Source organism: Sardina pilchardus, chromosome 10 (assembly GCF_963854185.1).
Source record: "Sardina pilchardus chromosome 10, fSarPil1.1, whole genome shotgun sequence".
Taxonomy (NCBI): domain Eukaryota; kingdom Metazoa; phylum Chordata; class Actinopteri; order Clupeiformes; family Clupeidae; genus Sardina; species Sardina pilchardus.
The window spans coordinates 23,036,582-23,052,644 of NC_085003.1; the positions used below are offsets into that span (position 1 = coordinate 23,036,582).

Consider the following 16,063-nt stretch of genomic DNA (forward strand, 5'->3'; position numbering starts at 1 on the left):
GCATTAGTGCCATGGTTATCTCCCTTGAGCTCTGCCTGTGGTATTTCTCCACTGTTCTCTTTCTGTCTCTCTCTCTCTCTCTCTTTTACATCTCTACCTCTTTCTTTTCCCCTTCTCTTTTGTTCAACCTCTTCCCCCCCCGTTACGTTACTCTCCCTCTTCCCTCTCCTTCCCCCTCTCCCTTGATCTCCCTCTTCTCTCTGTTTCCCCCACTCTCTCTTGCTCTCCCTCTTCCCTCTCTCCCCCTCCCCCTCTCTTTCTCTCCCTCCTCCCTCCCTCTTCTCTCTCTCTCTCTCTCTCTCTCTCTCTCTCTCTCTCTCTCTCCCTCTCTCTCTCTCTCTCTCACTCCCCTTCCCCTCGTCTGTGCTCTGCTTCTGGCATTCTTGCAGCACACTGCAGTCCAAGAATTTTGAAAAGGGGATTGGGTGGGGTGGGGTGGGGTGGGGTGGGGTGGGAGGGTGAGAGAAATCCATGAAGATAAAGCTTGGGAAGAGGTTAGGAGAGGTGAGCCCACTGCTGGCCAGGAGAGGGGAGGAGCGGAGCATGCCAGAGGGGGGTCGGCATTAGGTGAAGTCTGAAGGTGAGCGATTGGTCAGGTGGAAGATTGGTCAGGTGATGAAAATGGAAGTCCGTACTTTTCTTCCAACGTCTGTCTCCTCCCTCTCAACTGTTAATAACCCTCAGGGGGCTGTCGGCGGTTGGGAGAGAGATAGCAGAGCTGCTCACTATTGTGGTCTGTGGAGATAAATTCAGCTCTGGGTAGGCAGGAGATGGGGTTGGAGTTGGTGTTGGTGTTGGTGTTGGTGTTGGTGTAGTTGGTGTTTGTTCTGTTGGTGTTGTTGGTGTTGTTGGTGCTGTTGGTGTTGCTGGTGTTGGTGTTGGTGTTGGTGTTGGTGTTGGTGTTGGTGGTGTTGGTGTTGTTGGTGTTGGTGTTGGTGTTGGTGTTGGTGTTGGTGTTGTTGCAGTTGCTGTTGTTGCTATTGCTTAAGTAGCCAGCCAGTCCAGTTGATGGGATCAGTGGAAGGTGACAGCGCTTCCACACATGGCAAGCTTCTGATGGTGTGCCCGAGTGCGTCATCATCACGCTCACGCCTGTCCCTGCGCCAGGAGTCCCGATTTAGACATTTCTCATCGCTTATCTGCATCACCTCTCCTACCTCGTGCGTTCGTTCGCCTGCTCTGGTTTTCACTCTCTCCGCTGCAGCTGGCTGTCTTTCTTCCCCCTCTCTTTTTCTTCTGCTTCGCTTTCAAAATGGAGTGCCTTTGATGTGCTCAAGTAGTTTGACGTCTCACTCATTTGAGGCCCCAGACAACCCCCCCCCCCCCTCTCTCTCTCACACACACACACACACACACACTCAGTCACAGAGCATCAGTAGTTATGCACCCTCCTTTGAATCTCGGTCTTCAACTGTTACTGTGTGTTTGTCCTTGTATGTAGCCATATGTGTTCTTGCATGTCGAACATGTAAGATTGCACAATGATATGTCACAGACGTCGTTTGTAGACTGCAGACTTGTAAGTGCCGTGATTTCCTGACTGTTAACCGAGGTTTATACATTGATGTTGCAAAATGTCTTCAGCTCTGAGGATAATAGACGGGGTGGGGATGAGCATGCACTATTCTCCTTTCTGATTAAAGCACCATCGGATTCTGATTCACTAGGCTATTGGACACTGTGGCTAATACACGGGTGCGGTTCGTACACGGCTTTGTTGTGGTGTGGGTGTCTGGGATTGTCACCTCTGGGTGTGGCGTTGGCTCTTTAAGGGCAGTGGACGCAAATTAGCGGTGCTGTGCTGTGTTCTGAGCAGTGCTTTGCTGCCGAACCCCCCCCCCCCCCCCCCCAGGCCAGAGACGGACTCCCAGGCCTCTCTAATTAAAAGGGCGCTGGAGCAGCTGCCAGCGTGCCGCAGCCCAGCTGTATGCTGCTGACGTACATGCCGTGGACGGAGTGCTGCCGGCCCTGTTGTTTTTGGCCGGCCGCGCCAAACAGACCGCCTCTCTTCCTCTCCACACATAGCTGGAGTTCCTCGGCACTGTAGCCAAACACAGAGAAGTGAGAGGCCTCGACCGAGAAGAGGTAACCACTGCGAGAGCCGTCGGCCCAAGCTAAACAACACTTCACTCTGACGGGAGGAGACGGGAAGCAAGAAGAAAATGAGGGAGAGGGGGAGCGAGAGAGGAGGTGGGAGAGAGCTAGACGGAAAGGAAATGCATTTGTTTTCGGTAGGATATCTAAACGATATCCTCGTCTTTCAAAAAAAAGGAGGTTGTCCCTCCTCTCGTATGCAATCAGCTGTTGCAGAGTGGAGTGCCCCCACCACCCCCCCCCCCCATCCTGTTTATGCAACACATATTTTGATGGGAGAAATTCCAGGCATGTGTGTGTTTGTGTTTGCTAAAGCCCAAATGAAAGCCTCCTCCCACATGTCATGCAGTCGTCCATTATTTCATCCATTAATCCTAGAAGGCATGACACCACAACAAATTTGAGGAGCCAGCAGGAAGTGTGTGCGCGTCGGATAAGTGTCTTGTTTACTATCTGTCCTCCGCAGTTCAGAATGTACTGTGCTTACAGCGTCTTTGATGGAGCGATCTGCACCAAATGTTTTTGGTGATGGCCTTTGTCTGCGCAAGTCTGACGAAGAGCCGAAAGTGCTCGAAACGTCTCTTTGGGGATTGAGCTTCTGTAAATCAAAGTAAACTGAGAGCAATTGTGCAGGCCTTCTGTTTTACTTTGTGATTGGCACCAAAGCAATGGATCATCCAATTAAAGCTCAAGTATTGTTAAGTCCGATGAGTGGAGTGAGTGAGACTGCAGGTTGCGGTGTCCTAGAGTTAACCCAGAAGACAGTGCTGTGCACACCATTGCTGAGATACCCAGAGAGATGGAGATAAAGTAAGAAAAACAAACAAACTGGGCCTGTAACCGTGTCTCCTCCACACAGTAAGGCCAGGAGAAAGTTCCAGAAGGGATGGCAAGCGTAAATAAATGAGGAGCCGAGCGGTAGGAAGTGTTTAATGAGTTTGGATCTGGGAATGAGGGCACAGGCCACCTACAGCATCCACTGGAAACTCCGCTGCATTGACAGCATTTTCCAGTCCATTTTAATTGGTATGTTTTAAAACCACTATATCCGTGTCTGTACCAGAAACTGTGTCCGTGAATAGGTGCTCAGCCGCATTTATGGCTGAAATAACTTATAAAATTTGCCACAAAGTCAGTTTGTGTAACTTGAGAGGAAAATCCTCCGAACCAATTTGCATGACTGATTTTTTTCCCACTTCAGTGTGTATGTCTTTGCACATTTCAGTTTTTTTCTCTATGTACGCTGTGAGAAATGTGTGGGAACCATTCTGGAAGTTTTTGTTGTTGCCATTTGTGTACTTGTGAAAAGTAGATTTCTCAGCCATTTTACTGTGGTGGTCTACCTGTTTCATAAGCAGACCCTGTGGTGGGCTACCTGTTTCCTAAGCTGTGACTGTATAACCAAGTCTCTGTAGATAGGAGTCTGTAGAAAAGTGCTTCTCACACTGAATAATCTATAATAGTTCTGTAAAGCTCTAAACAAGCACAGGGCTTGTAATTATGTTGCACTTTGAAGACATTAAGTCTTGTTACTTTTACTTTGATGGTGTTTGTTGTTTTAAGCTAAAGTTGAAAAAGCACTTTATCCATATGTTTAGTCTAGGTGCCTAAACGTGTTCCGTTGAGGCTGAGAGTTAATGTATGTTTTCTCTGTGCTCCTGCGCTACTAAACGGCACAAAAGCGACAGTTCATTATTCACTGGTCTCAGGATGCTAACAAGAACGTCAGCACTTGCAGCCTAGCCTTCAGCAGACAAGGGCTGCCACCTCTAATCCTCAGCCAATGCCTTGGCGCCTCTTTCGGGAGGTTGGTTCTCTGACAAGTGAAGAGCGTGCCTCTGTAGGGGAACAACAATTCCGACTGCATTTTAATTGTAAAGGCCAGTTATTTCATGGATCCAGGATGCTTTGCATCCTGATAAAGTTCCCTTGGCCTTTAGAATTAAAATAGCTCCACATCATCACATACGCTACATACCTAAAGATGGGCATGGTTTTATTTCAGTTAGCCCAGTTAGTTTGATTTGCATTGGCGACTGCAAGGTCCCAAATTGAAGGGAGCGATAATGGTCACAGAATGCCTCACAATGCCAGCTGCAGAGGAGTGGCAGACAGAGCGTGGTGTCATGTATAAGCTACCAGAGTTTTTTTTTTTTTAATCATGTCTTTGGAAATTTTGTATGCATTCAACAAAATAATTTGTCGTCTCTCGTCATCAAGTTATTCAATAGGCTAAACATATACTGTAGCCTTACAGTAACTCAAAACAGCAGTTCGGCGTATGCCATTTTGATCTGTAAAAAAGGTCATGCAGCCATTCTTAAATTCTGCTGACTGCACATGTTTTATGATGCATTATGATAGAATATTCAGTATTGATTATTAGATGCTTAGCTGGAATGATGTTTTTCCCCATCATCCTATTTTTAAAGCAGGTCGACCTGTGTGTATGTAATTGACTATGTTTTTTTTTCTACAGGAACAACCAGGCTTAGCACTACTACATTAAAAGTAACAGCTCTCATTGGGATCTTGGCCTGTAGTTAGCCTGCATGGAGCTCTTTACCATTGCTAAGATGTTATACTTTTCTGTTATATATTTCATATACTTTATATATTTTTCAAATAAATACTTTATGTATAGAAATGTATATAATTTACTTTGATATACATTTCAATATCTCCATACTGAGAGGATACTGTGTCAGGGCACACTTTCGCTAGTCTGGTAAACAGTGTTGATCCTGTTCATGCCCTTGTAAAGTTGTTTGAAATTCCAGTTTATCCCCAAACTTGTCCCTTAACCCACTTTTCTTTCGTTTGCAGGTAACGGCCAGGCGGAAAGAGGATTCCGGCAAGGTGAAAGTTCTGTTGCACTGGACGCCAGAGGACATGTGAGTTCTGCCCTGTTCTTTTTTGGGTGGGTTTTTGGGGACAGGTCTTGCTCAGATCATTGGTCCTTGTTCTACATGAATGCCCCCAACTATGATGACCACTGTTTTGATAGTTGAAGGTGTGTTGGTGTGTCGTTGTTACTGATGATCGCAGCAGTGAGAACCGACTGCGCTGTAACAATAAATACATTTTATGTGAGTTTACAGTGTTGACTGTTGCTCAGCATCGACTATTTCTCAGCACATTCATCATGGTTTATGGAACTTTTTATTTGGCTATAACTAACTTCCAGGTGACAACTGATCTTGTAATTTTCCCTTGTTTGTGAGATGTGCAGTAAGAGGCTGGGTTGTAAAAATCTTCCTGGAACTACCAGTAGAATGTATTCGGTCTGACTGCAGAAATCTTCAGCCCTTTTGCAGGGTAGGTGGAGTCTGGCAGGAGGGGTTTTTAACGATTCACATCATCCGTTCTGTTTGACGTGACGAGCTCTGCTCTGCTCCCCGCAACCCCGTCCAGCTCGCCTCCTGCCAGCCTTTTTCATCCGCAGTTGTGCAAATATTTGTGATGGACGGCTCCCAGTCTACGGGACTCAGTCACTGTTTCTCTTGCGTGTGAATGGGGCTCGTAGACTTCTGACCTGATTCCTCGCGCCAGAGCCCATCTCCCTGCATACTGGGATCACAGCGTTTGCGGCTCTCCTCAGATCACATTTTCCTTAGATTCGAGCGACTGTTTTCACAACCCAAACACCAGGGTGTCGACGTTCCTGTTGAAATTGGTGTGGAATTTGCTCTCCTCACCTGTCTGGTGGGTTTAGACAGGCGAAAAACAGTGTCGAGTTTCACTGCCTCACCTTCACCTTCAGATCTGTCGAGAGAGATTTTAAAAGTTTGTTGTAGTACAAGCAGAACCAAATGAACAGGCTTTCAAGCCACAGTTTAAAGGTTCGAACAGCATTTTCACACAGCGCATACCCATACATGTTAAAACCTTTTTTTTTCCAAAAGTTTTCAAAAAGTGCTGAACTAAAAAGTAAAAAATCACCGCTCATCCGTGTGAGGTGCAGGATTAAGAGTAAACTTGATTTTATGCCTGATGAAGGTCTAACGACCGAAAGCTTGCAACACAAAAAAAAATTGCACATAGACTTGATGTGTGCGAATTATAAAATAAAAAGTGCTGCACTAAAATGGGGAATTTAGAGAATTGCTTGAGTGTGCTGTGCACTGCAGTTGCTAGTGAGATGCTGGACACGGGGCTTCTCTGCCTGAGCCACTCTGAGGGAGTCGCTCTAATGAGGCCGCCCCATAACCAGTGTGGAGAATCTTCCCTCTGCGGAGCCTCATCGCTGTAGCCTGGGGGGGAGACCTCCTCCATGACGCACCCGTAGACACAACTCCGCATCTCTTCCCTTTCATGAGAGAGAGAGAGAGAGAGAGAGAGAGAGAGAGAGAGAGAGCAAGAGGGGGGGTGGGGTAGACGGAGAGAGTTTCACAGGAGCAGCTCTTCTCTCTGCAGGGAAAAAAAACAGGGGGTTGATGCAGTATGAGCAATATCGCACCTGACAGCTTCCAATGAATGGATGGATCCACACTGCCTAATGTAGTGCCGTCTTTTCGCTCTCTCTCTCTCTCTCTCTCTCTCTCTCTCTTCCTCTCTCTTCCGCCCACGCCTCATATCCCCTCCCATCCTCTGGCACCCCCTTCCTCCCTGATTAGAAGGGATGAACTGTGAGGAGAGAGAGAGACAGAGAGAATTCAGTGATGGAGATGAAACAGTTTGCGTTGATGGAGGGAGCTGCAGATTAAAAATGATGTCAGTCATTGTTTAACGTGAAAGGAGGCAATCACTGGTGTTTGTGTAGATATCACTATTGTTAATACACAGAACGGGGACCATAGAACATTGTTGTAGCCTTTCAGATGTAAGTGATCATAGTATGCGTTTGAACGTAATTCAGTAGTACATAGCGACAGTGTTCTGTCTGCTGCACGTGGCTGATATGGATGAAGAACAGAAGAGCTCTTTGTGACAAGCTCATAAAAAGTAGTTCCAAAACTGGGGGTTGATGGATAAGTCATGGGCTCGGTGGCGGGAGCACTTCAGATTATTAGATCCTTTGTTATTGCTGTGCAATTCTCTGTGTAAGATAGCCTCATGAAGATGGGCCTGTTGTTATCATAGCCTGGCTCAAAAGGCCATAACCAAACAAAGGAGGACAAACCAAAAGAGGACCAACGTTTAACATATTTATTAAATAGCTAAATTAATAAATAGAAGCAATCTTTGTCAGTAAACTTAAAATGATTTTTCACCAACCTGTTGTTTAAAAAAAAAAAGTTTAAGAACTGCTGCTCTACACGGTCAAATATTTTTTTATATTTTTAAGCTAAAAACTTAAGCTAAAACTCTATGCACTTTCAACACTTTCAATTCAGCTGTAAAATGCTGTGAATAGATACCTAATTTAAGCTTAAAGAGGACATAGAATGGATGAATCGAGTATTGCACTGTGTTCTCTGATGTTAAAATAGTATATATTCAACTTTGATTTATAAAAAATAAACTCAATTGCAATTTTACAAGCCCAATTAAAACCTTATATTTAGGCTGGGTATTGAAATGGTCCTTTTGACTAAATGGCGCCCTCTATGGCATCCCCAATTGAACTTCAATGGCTTTGCGATATTTGACATCACAAGTAGACTTTGTTCTAATTCGCCCGTTTTTTAGTGGCTAATTCTAAGTTTACGATTTTCATATGAAGGAGGGCACAACCATGCCTCATGTTCATGATAGTTCTTTGGTTATGCACAACCTCTTCTAATTCATCAAAACCATTCTATGTCACCTTTAATTTGCACTGATTGTGGTGTATCGTATATTAATCTTTATGTATTGAGTATTGTATTGTGATATTATCATTATTGTGGGCAAAGTATAGCGACATTCTCTAGATCAGCTTTCACAAACAGTCTGCATGATCAATCAGCCAATCAATGAAGGCTAGCTAGTTCAACCAGCTACTGAAAGAAGGTGGAATGCAAGCAACACGCTTGACCAGATGGTCAGGAAGTGGCCATTTAAGGTGTAGGTCTGAGTACAATAACTGATGCCCTGGTTTGAGTAGTCATTGTGTGAGTAAGATGCGAAGAGCAAAGCTGTTGTGCTGGACATGGAGAGAATAGATCTCCCCAGAGAAGTTACTAATCACTGAATGGCAAGTTATTGCAGTGAATATTTTATATAAAAGATGTTAATGTTTGTAAAATTATTTCAAAGAAAGTGCCACAATATTAAAAAAAGATCCTGTGAAGATTTTGCCTGACTCTTTGCAGACACATTCTCTGGAAATGCCTGACATTCCTGTTGTTCATCAAAAACCAAGCAGTCTGTGTTAAAAGCTCTGTCGAATTTCCTGTGTTGAATGATGGGCCATTCATCCATTTGTGATGTGACATCCTTCTCCTAAGAGGTGGGATTGGTGCCCATCGAGCCACATACTGGCCCTACATCCCTCGTTTTCTACACTGAGCCTTGCAAACAGCTCAAGTGAAGAGGAAAGGTTATATTAGTTATGCTAAAATATTATATTAAACTAAACCAAAAGGTAATATGAAAAGTTGTGTTATTAGAGCAGCCAGTCTAGGCCATTGGAACTGTAAGAATAATGTTTGCACTGGCACTGGTGAGCTGGGTTACATTTTCTTTCACTGCCCAGGGAGATGTAGTTAGACGTAAGCTGGACATCTTGCCGAGATTTTTTCCTGTTGGACAAGACGGACGCAGGGCTCAATCTTGTATTTATCCTCGTTATATGAAAGCATGTGTTTTTGGCCTTTTTGAAGGCATGAAGCAAGCTTTGGGGTTCCCAGGTTATTATACCTCATGCTTTTCCAGTTCATGTAGGGACTGACGGATTGATAGGTATTTTATTGTTCCCATACGGGGAACTGTTTGTCAATGGGTAAAACATTTCAGGTCTTCGCTGGAATGACGGTACAAGCAGGATAAACACATAAAACAATTTGAGTATTCCACATATATGCACTATTCATATCATAGCGTTAGTATTGCACTTGACTGAATAGTGTAGGTTCCACCATGTTTTGCCTTTTGTTTTGAGAGAACATTGAACAGGAAAAGAAAGCAGATATCACTGGTGTGGTGTTGCCTTGCCTGTTCCCCTGAAGTCGCATCTGGAACATTTCTTCTGGCAGTCACTTATCCATTCTGGTTTCAAAGGAATGGTGTGTCAGAAATGAGGGGGGTTTTGGAGTCCATTAAAAAGCAGTCACACTTGTACAATATAGTCACAACATGGTGTATTACTTTCTGTTTCTGTTTGTGTCTGAGAAAGTATGCGTTTTTATGTTTGTTTATATCTGAGGCAGTGAGAGTGAGTAAGTGTGTGTGTGTGTGTCTGTGTGTGTGTCTGTGTGGTGTAAAGAGAGAGCGCTGAATCCAGATGAGCAATCCTTTGTTGGCTCCCCATCAAGCAAATGGATATCTTGTTTGTTGAGCGCTTGCTGGTTTTGGACTCCAGTTGAGTGCAGTTCTGCGATCAGCCTACTATGAGCCCAGCCTACTCTACTGGTCTGTGGGCTGAATGGGATCAGGCTTTAGTGGGGAACCAGAGCCCAGAGAGTCTGTTTACTATGACACATGCAAAGCAGATGAGGTGTGTGTGTGTGTGTGTGTGTGTGTGTGTGTGTGTGTGTGTGTGTGTGTGTGTGTGTGTGTGTGTGTGTGTGTGTGTGTGTGTGTGTGTGTGTGTGTGTGTGTGTGTGTGTGTGTGTGTGTGTGTGTGTGTGTGTGTGTGTGTGTGTGTGTGTGTGTGTGTGTGTGTGTGTGTGTGTGTGTGTGTGTGTGTCTGTGTCTGTGTCTGTGTCTGTGTCTGTGTCTGTGTCTGTGTCTGTGTCTGTGTGTTTGAATTTTAGGACGTGACACATCCTGTTCCCCTTACACTTACTCCATCTCTGTGTCTGGTTCTGTAGTGTCTTCCCATGATGCATCTGAATGGTCCTCCTCCCAGTCTGGCAGTGCCATGACTCAAGATTATTTGAGATTACGGTGAAAGAGTGTGTGTATAGCGTGTGCCTGGAACTTACTGTGAAAGAGTGTGTGTATAGTGTGTGCCTGGAACTGGTTGCTTCATCGTGTCGTCACTTTTACCGAGAAACGACAATTCGTTAAATCCCCCGCGTAATTACAGTGGCTAGAGAAGCATTGGACTTTCTGCGGTCGCGTTCAGTTGAGTTTAGTTCAGTCGGGCTGAGGGTGACCCAGATGTGTTTGCTTGTTGCCATTTAATCACCATTAGCTGCCTCATGGATGGGGGACTATTTAGAGAGCATTAGCAAAGGTGTTAGACCCGTGTTTTAATTAACATGCAGTGTATGGCTGGATACAACAGGGACCCATTGAGGCAGCAATCCATTTGGGCCTCCCTCTCGCCCTCGCAGTTCATCATCCCCCACTGTCCACACTCTCCCTCCAGTGATCCTCATCCACGCCTCGGAACATTACGGACCGTCAGCTGAGCACTTCAAAAGCTATCACAGCCATTCTGTGGCTAGACTTGTGGAGTAGGATGTGACTTACAGTAGGCAATTCATAATGACTGGTACGATGGGGCAGTGGTAACATCACTTACTGACAGGTGGTCCACCTGGGTTCGATTACTGCTGTTTTTTTAGGCCATGTCGCTTTGGATTAAAGCGCCTGTTAAATTATCTGTCAGCTTTAACTTAATAATGATAGTGTAGTCAAGGCAAACACATTTGGCTTAAGAACTAGCTTAAGTAGAATCACCGACAAAGATGAAGTATCGTACATGAATTTCTCTCTTGAGAAGTCACCTCAGTGTACTGTAGCTGAAATCCATTACCTGAGAAAAACCATTCCTTTAGACTATTTCAATGACGTGAACAAGTTAAAAAGCTTTTACCAAAGTCGGTGGACAAAGCTAGACAATCTTTGCTTGTACTCCATGTTTGATCCTGGTGCTTCCGGTGGCACAGGAAGTTAACAGTAACTTGGTGGTAAACAGAATGTCTAGCTCGTATTTCCAACAGATAGATAGATAGATAGATACGAACGTTATCAGTAACTGGTTTGAATTTACCAATTTGAAATAAGACACTTCACAAGAATACTCTCTCCACTGATTTTAAGCTTTTGCCGGAGGTTACATATCTATCTTGCTGACACCATCTGTGTGTCAAGGGAAACTATGAAGGTTAAACGCTACCATAACCAGGAACCGTCATTTACAACTACTTTTAGGCGGTAAAGTCCAAAAACTATGCTCGTACCATTTAAATGAATGTATTATCATTTACAGTGAAGTTGGAACTGATCAGACACTTTTCAAAACTTACCGTGCCTGGTTTGTTGCGAAAGATGGCGAGATCAACAGTGGACACTCAGAACCCCAAGAAACAATTTGAGATCGCTCAGATCACGTGTCCATATAGGCTTCCTTTGAGTGGCTGGCGAACCTGGTGGAGTTCTGCCGACAAGTTCTTCCTCGCTGGCCCCATAGTGTGACAAGCAATTGGTAGAATGGAAAGGAATGTTGGATTGGGGCTGCCACGCTTACCATTACAGCAATCGCTTCCATGGAGAACTGTCGCCACAGCTCTATTAACAACCAGTCTATGATGGGATAGAATGAGTGCGTTTTCAGGTCATCCATGCTCCATGTGCCTCCACAATATAAAGTCCTCCAGATGTTTGGCTGTTTGGGTCTGCTTTTTCTCACGCTGTACAGTCGCAATCCCAGTATTCACACACAGGTCACCTTTGCACCGAGTGAGTGTTTGATACTAGCAAATAGTGAGTCTGCGTCTTATTAATCTGGAGTGAAATACAAAAACTCCTCCAACACTTTCTCTGATTCTCTGTTCAAATAACTCACAATCACAGAAATCGGTTCTTTTTTGCTGATGTCTTTTACTTTCAGCCACCAAAATTACAAAATGTTTAGCATCCTTTATCTCATCACTTAATTGTTTGGGGCCAATTTCTGCCATTACATTGAACATCTCATTCTGCACATCATGGTGCACATACTCGGCATTTGATTGCTTATTCTCTACGTTTTAGTTGACCGTTGTATCAAACTTGCCAATTACAGATAACATCTCGAAAAATTACCCCTGTTGGCTGACTGCTTATCCTCATTGTGGCCTCGCTGTGCAATCCCCTGAGTAGCCGTGTAGCGCAAGCTTTCAATAGCACCCATCGCATACTGTCGGTTCTCCCTGACCAATTGCAACTGTCCTTTATTGAGCATATTTTAGAGGTTTGGAAATGTTTTCATTCATCTCACTCAATGGCAATGCCTCCATGGCGAATGTATGTCCCGTACTTACATGATGGCTTTTCACCGACCCAGATGCTTTTCTCCAGTTATTGAACCCAATGATAGTGAATGCTGGGTCCTGATGAAAACCGTGCCCTCCTTTGAGAAAATGCTGCAAGTATAGCAAAAGACACGTCCTTATTTACAAGTTCCAACCACGTATACTGGTCCATCCTAGCCTAAGGAGCTAGACCCACATCAAGATGTAGGGTTTAGAGACTCACCATAGCAGGGCTATGCTGGACTACCCCGGCAGCAAATTAGATTTGCTGCCCCTAGGGGCGTCTAGATTTCTAGGCTAGTCCAGCATTTGCAGAAATTCCTTTGTTGGACTCCAAACGGGTAAGATGGATCCTGGACGTTCATGCTAATGTCACCGATAGCAATCTCCGCAGCGGTGGAGAGTTGACCTCCTTGACCACGTTCATCCATATCAAATTCCTTTGGCATTTTGTCCTCTTCTCTGTCATTGTCACTCCCGTCATTGTTTAACAGTTCTTCCAAACGTGGACATCAAAATAGTAGATATCAAAAACTGATGCATTGTGTTAATGGCACTCTTGTCTTGTCTTTACACTCTAGCGTCTAAAGCAATCTGTTCATGGATGATTATTTTCTTTTATGGCTGAAAGGTACAATATATTAGCATTTGTTTACCGGAAAACTTCTAGGAACAGCTTAGTCTGGCTATCACCATACTAAGCTCAATCTTTTAAGATTTAACATTAGTATTGGGAGTCTGCGCCTTATTTCTACTGCACAAGAGACTTGCTCTCTCCGAGGAGGGGCGGGACTGTCGAGCTTTATTGGTATCGTTCAAATGACTCTGTACGCTTGGATAGTCCTTCAACCAGAACAGCTGACGATCAATAATAAAACACATGAAAATTCCAAGAAAGGGTACAGTAGTTGTACAGTAGTTGTAGCACAGCACATCACTGGAATAGGCTGTGTATGCTACACACATTTCATGACAGTTGAGACTTCACAGTCTTAACTGTCCAAGTCCATGTATAATCAATAATTATCTGGACAAAAATAGATCAATAAATGCCTTCCTTACGTACGCATTCACTGATCTATTTTGTCCAGATAAAATCTGGAAAATCTATTTTGTCCAAATTATTAGAGATTATACATGGGCTATAACTTTTGCATTTTGTATTTTGTATTGAATAAACTACATTTAGTCTGACATTAGTGTCTGTTCAGAATGTGATTGGATAGACATATTTACTCCTCCTCTCCCAGATCAGAGGGGGTTTTGACTGAATTCCAAAATGGATGTCAGTTACACATAATTTCAAAAAATCTATTATAGGATTTTTTTTTTATGAAAAATGGGTAATTAAAGGCAGTGTCTCAAATCGCCTTTCTTCCCACTGAAGAACACACAAGGAGAATCCAGAAGCTAAGACATTTATTCTGTATCTCCAGTAATACTCCGAAATAGAAAAGGGACATAGTCCAAGTGTTTGTCAGCCAGCACCAGTAAACTGTCCGCTGTTATCTTTACCCAGTGGAGATGGTAGGAGAGGCCTTGCCAAATCTCCCCCGTTGTGCATTCAGTGCTCTCGATTTGGAACATAATTTACATGTGATTTGATCAGTGCTCTCAAGAGAGTCGCAGAGTGTGAATTATGTGCCCACGGAAATGTGTGCACTTTGTGTGAAAAACACACAGAGTTTATTTGTTTTGGTTGAGCAGCATTCACACATTCTGTGTATGTGTGTGTGTGTGTGTGTGTGTCTGTCTGGCTGTGCACAACCCCACACTAAGTAGGACATACCCCCTCAAAGTTAAAGGTCGATGAATCATTCTTAAGAGGACATTGTTAGCCGACTAATCACATTGTTAATGCCATTGTTTATGAATTTATTTTCCCCCATTAAACACACGGCAGCCATTAATCCACAAATTGACATAGACGTAGCAACTCTGTCTAAAACTAATCTCCATTGTTCTTTCCTGCCCCATAATGTGTATCATGCAACATGCTGGCGGGAATCCTTGAATCACATGGTAGAGCACATTCATGCATCAGAAATGCTGAGAAAATCCTGAGCACAGTCCTCAGAGGTTTGAGAGGTTGAAACTCGGTGAGTGTCAGAGCTCAACATCCTGTGTGACTGGCCGTTTTAAGACCATGACTGTTGAACGTGCCATGAGGGTGCCATGAAGGCAACCTTTCAGAATTCTTGAGTGTCTTTGTGCTTGCCTGGCTCTACCCACGTGTGTGTGCGTGTGTGTGTGTGTGTGTGTGTGTGTGTGAGAGTGTGTGCATGAGTGTGTGCTAGACTTGTTCTACCCACCTATCTCTCCCATCTCATGCTGTGATGATACAATTTTGATAATCTTTTTTTTTTTTCAATCTATATTAATTATACCAAGATCTAAGGTTTGTGTTACAGCCATGTTTTTTCGCAAGCAGTCATGGCTCACTGGGTTGCTGACCGTTAACTTTTTTAATCAGGTTTTGAGCTAAAGCCTTAGAGCTGCTTCCTTCTCTGATGTCAGAATATATAGCAGACGAACTCGCATGCGGGTCAACTACGTGACACACACACACACACACACACACACACACACACACACAAGGTGGTGTCCATCTTAGCATAACCAATAGCATTTCACCAGAGTCTGGTCTATGCTGTCATTGATAGATTTTCACTCTTTTTCTCACATTACATCAAAGTAACATACTCAAGCTACTCAATTAGATTAAAAAAAAAAAAAAAAAACCTTTGTCTGAGCTAGTTAATGTGTGCAAGTTCAACAACGTGTTTAGTGACGCAAGCAAATAATCCTCTCTTCCACTAATCCTCTCTGTATAAAGTATTAGAAAGCCAAATTTTGTTGATTAGGTTGATACGTTTTGGCAACCCTTGCAACCCTCGAAGAATTGCAGCCAGAGCAAGACAAGTGTGTATAATTATTCATCAAGGGCAAAGACAATGATCAGGGTTTTTTGAAAGCCTAATATATCAGCTAGCATGCATTAGTTGGCGGATGAAGGAAGTATAGGAATCCTATAGTGGTCAATGCTAATTGAGTACATTTTGAAACAGCTGGACCAGCCTTTAATCAAAGTGTTCACCCATTAGGGTGCAACGACGGAAAACGATCCCCAATACAGCAGGCTATTTTGGTGCATGGTGCAGACTAAACGCTCCCCAATACTGCAGGCTATTTTGGTGCCTTTTGTGGTAAAAGCCATCACTCAGGGTGATTTGGTGGGATGGCTGGTTCGGTCTGCCATCAGACTTAATTTGATGATGATGTACGCAGTTATGAGCGCCACACAGAGCCGTTTTAAGAGGACGCGCACGGGAATACTTCCTGGAACTAGGCCAGCATGAAAATGGTGAAAACATCTTCGATGTTCTGTTATTAGTTGAATTATGCTGGATTTGTTTCCTTGTTTCTTTGCAACTGTAAGTGTGAGTGTGAATTTGTTGAAAGCCAGGCCTTCTGATCAACTGAGAATATCATTCCTTTGTCACAGGATGCTCTTGCACCCTGATTGGGATGATGGGGATGTATGCAGTGCATTTTCCCCCCTTTGTGTGTGTGTGTGTGTGTGTGTGTGTGTGTGTGTGTGTCAGTGAACTGTGTGTGTGTGTGTGTGTGTGTGTGAACTGTGTGTGTGTGTGTATGTGAAGTGTGTGTGTGTGTGTGTGTGTGTGTGTGTGTGTGTGTGT

At 43.9% G+C, this 16,063-nt stretch overlaps 1 protein-coding gene across 1 annotated transcript in view; it reads left to right on the top strand.

Moving 5' to 3' along the window:
- LOC134094550 (zinc finger protein aebp2-like) overlaps window positions 1-16,063 on the top strand; it is a 33,891-nt gene that overhangs the window by 8,818 nt on the left and 9,010 nt on the right. Inside the window, exon 6 of the mRNA XM_062548130.1 lies at window positions 4,921-4,988. Within this exon, the coding sequence (XP_062404114.1) occupies window positions 4,921-4,988 (68 nt within the window). The remainder of the gene's footprint in view (window positions 1-4,920; window positions 4,989-16,063) is intronic.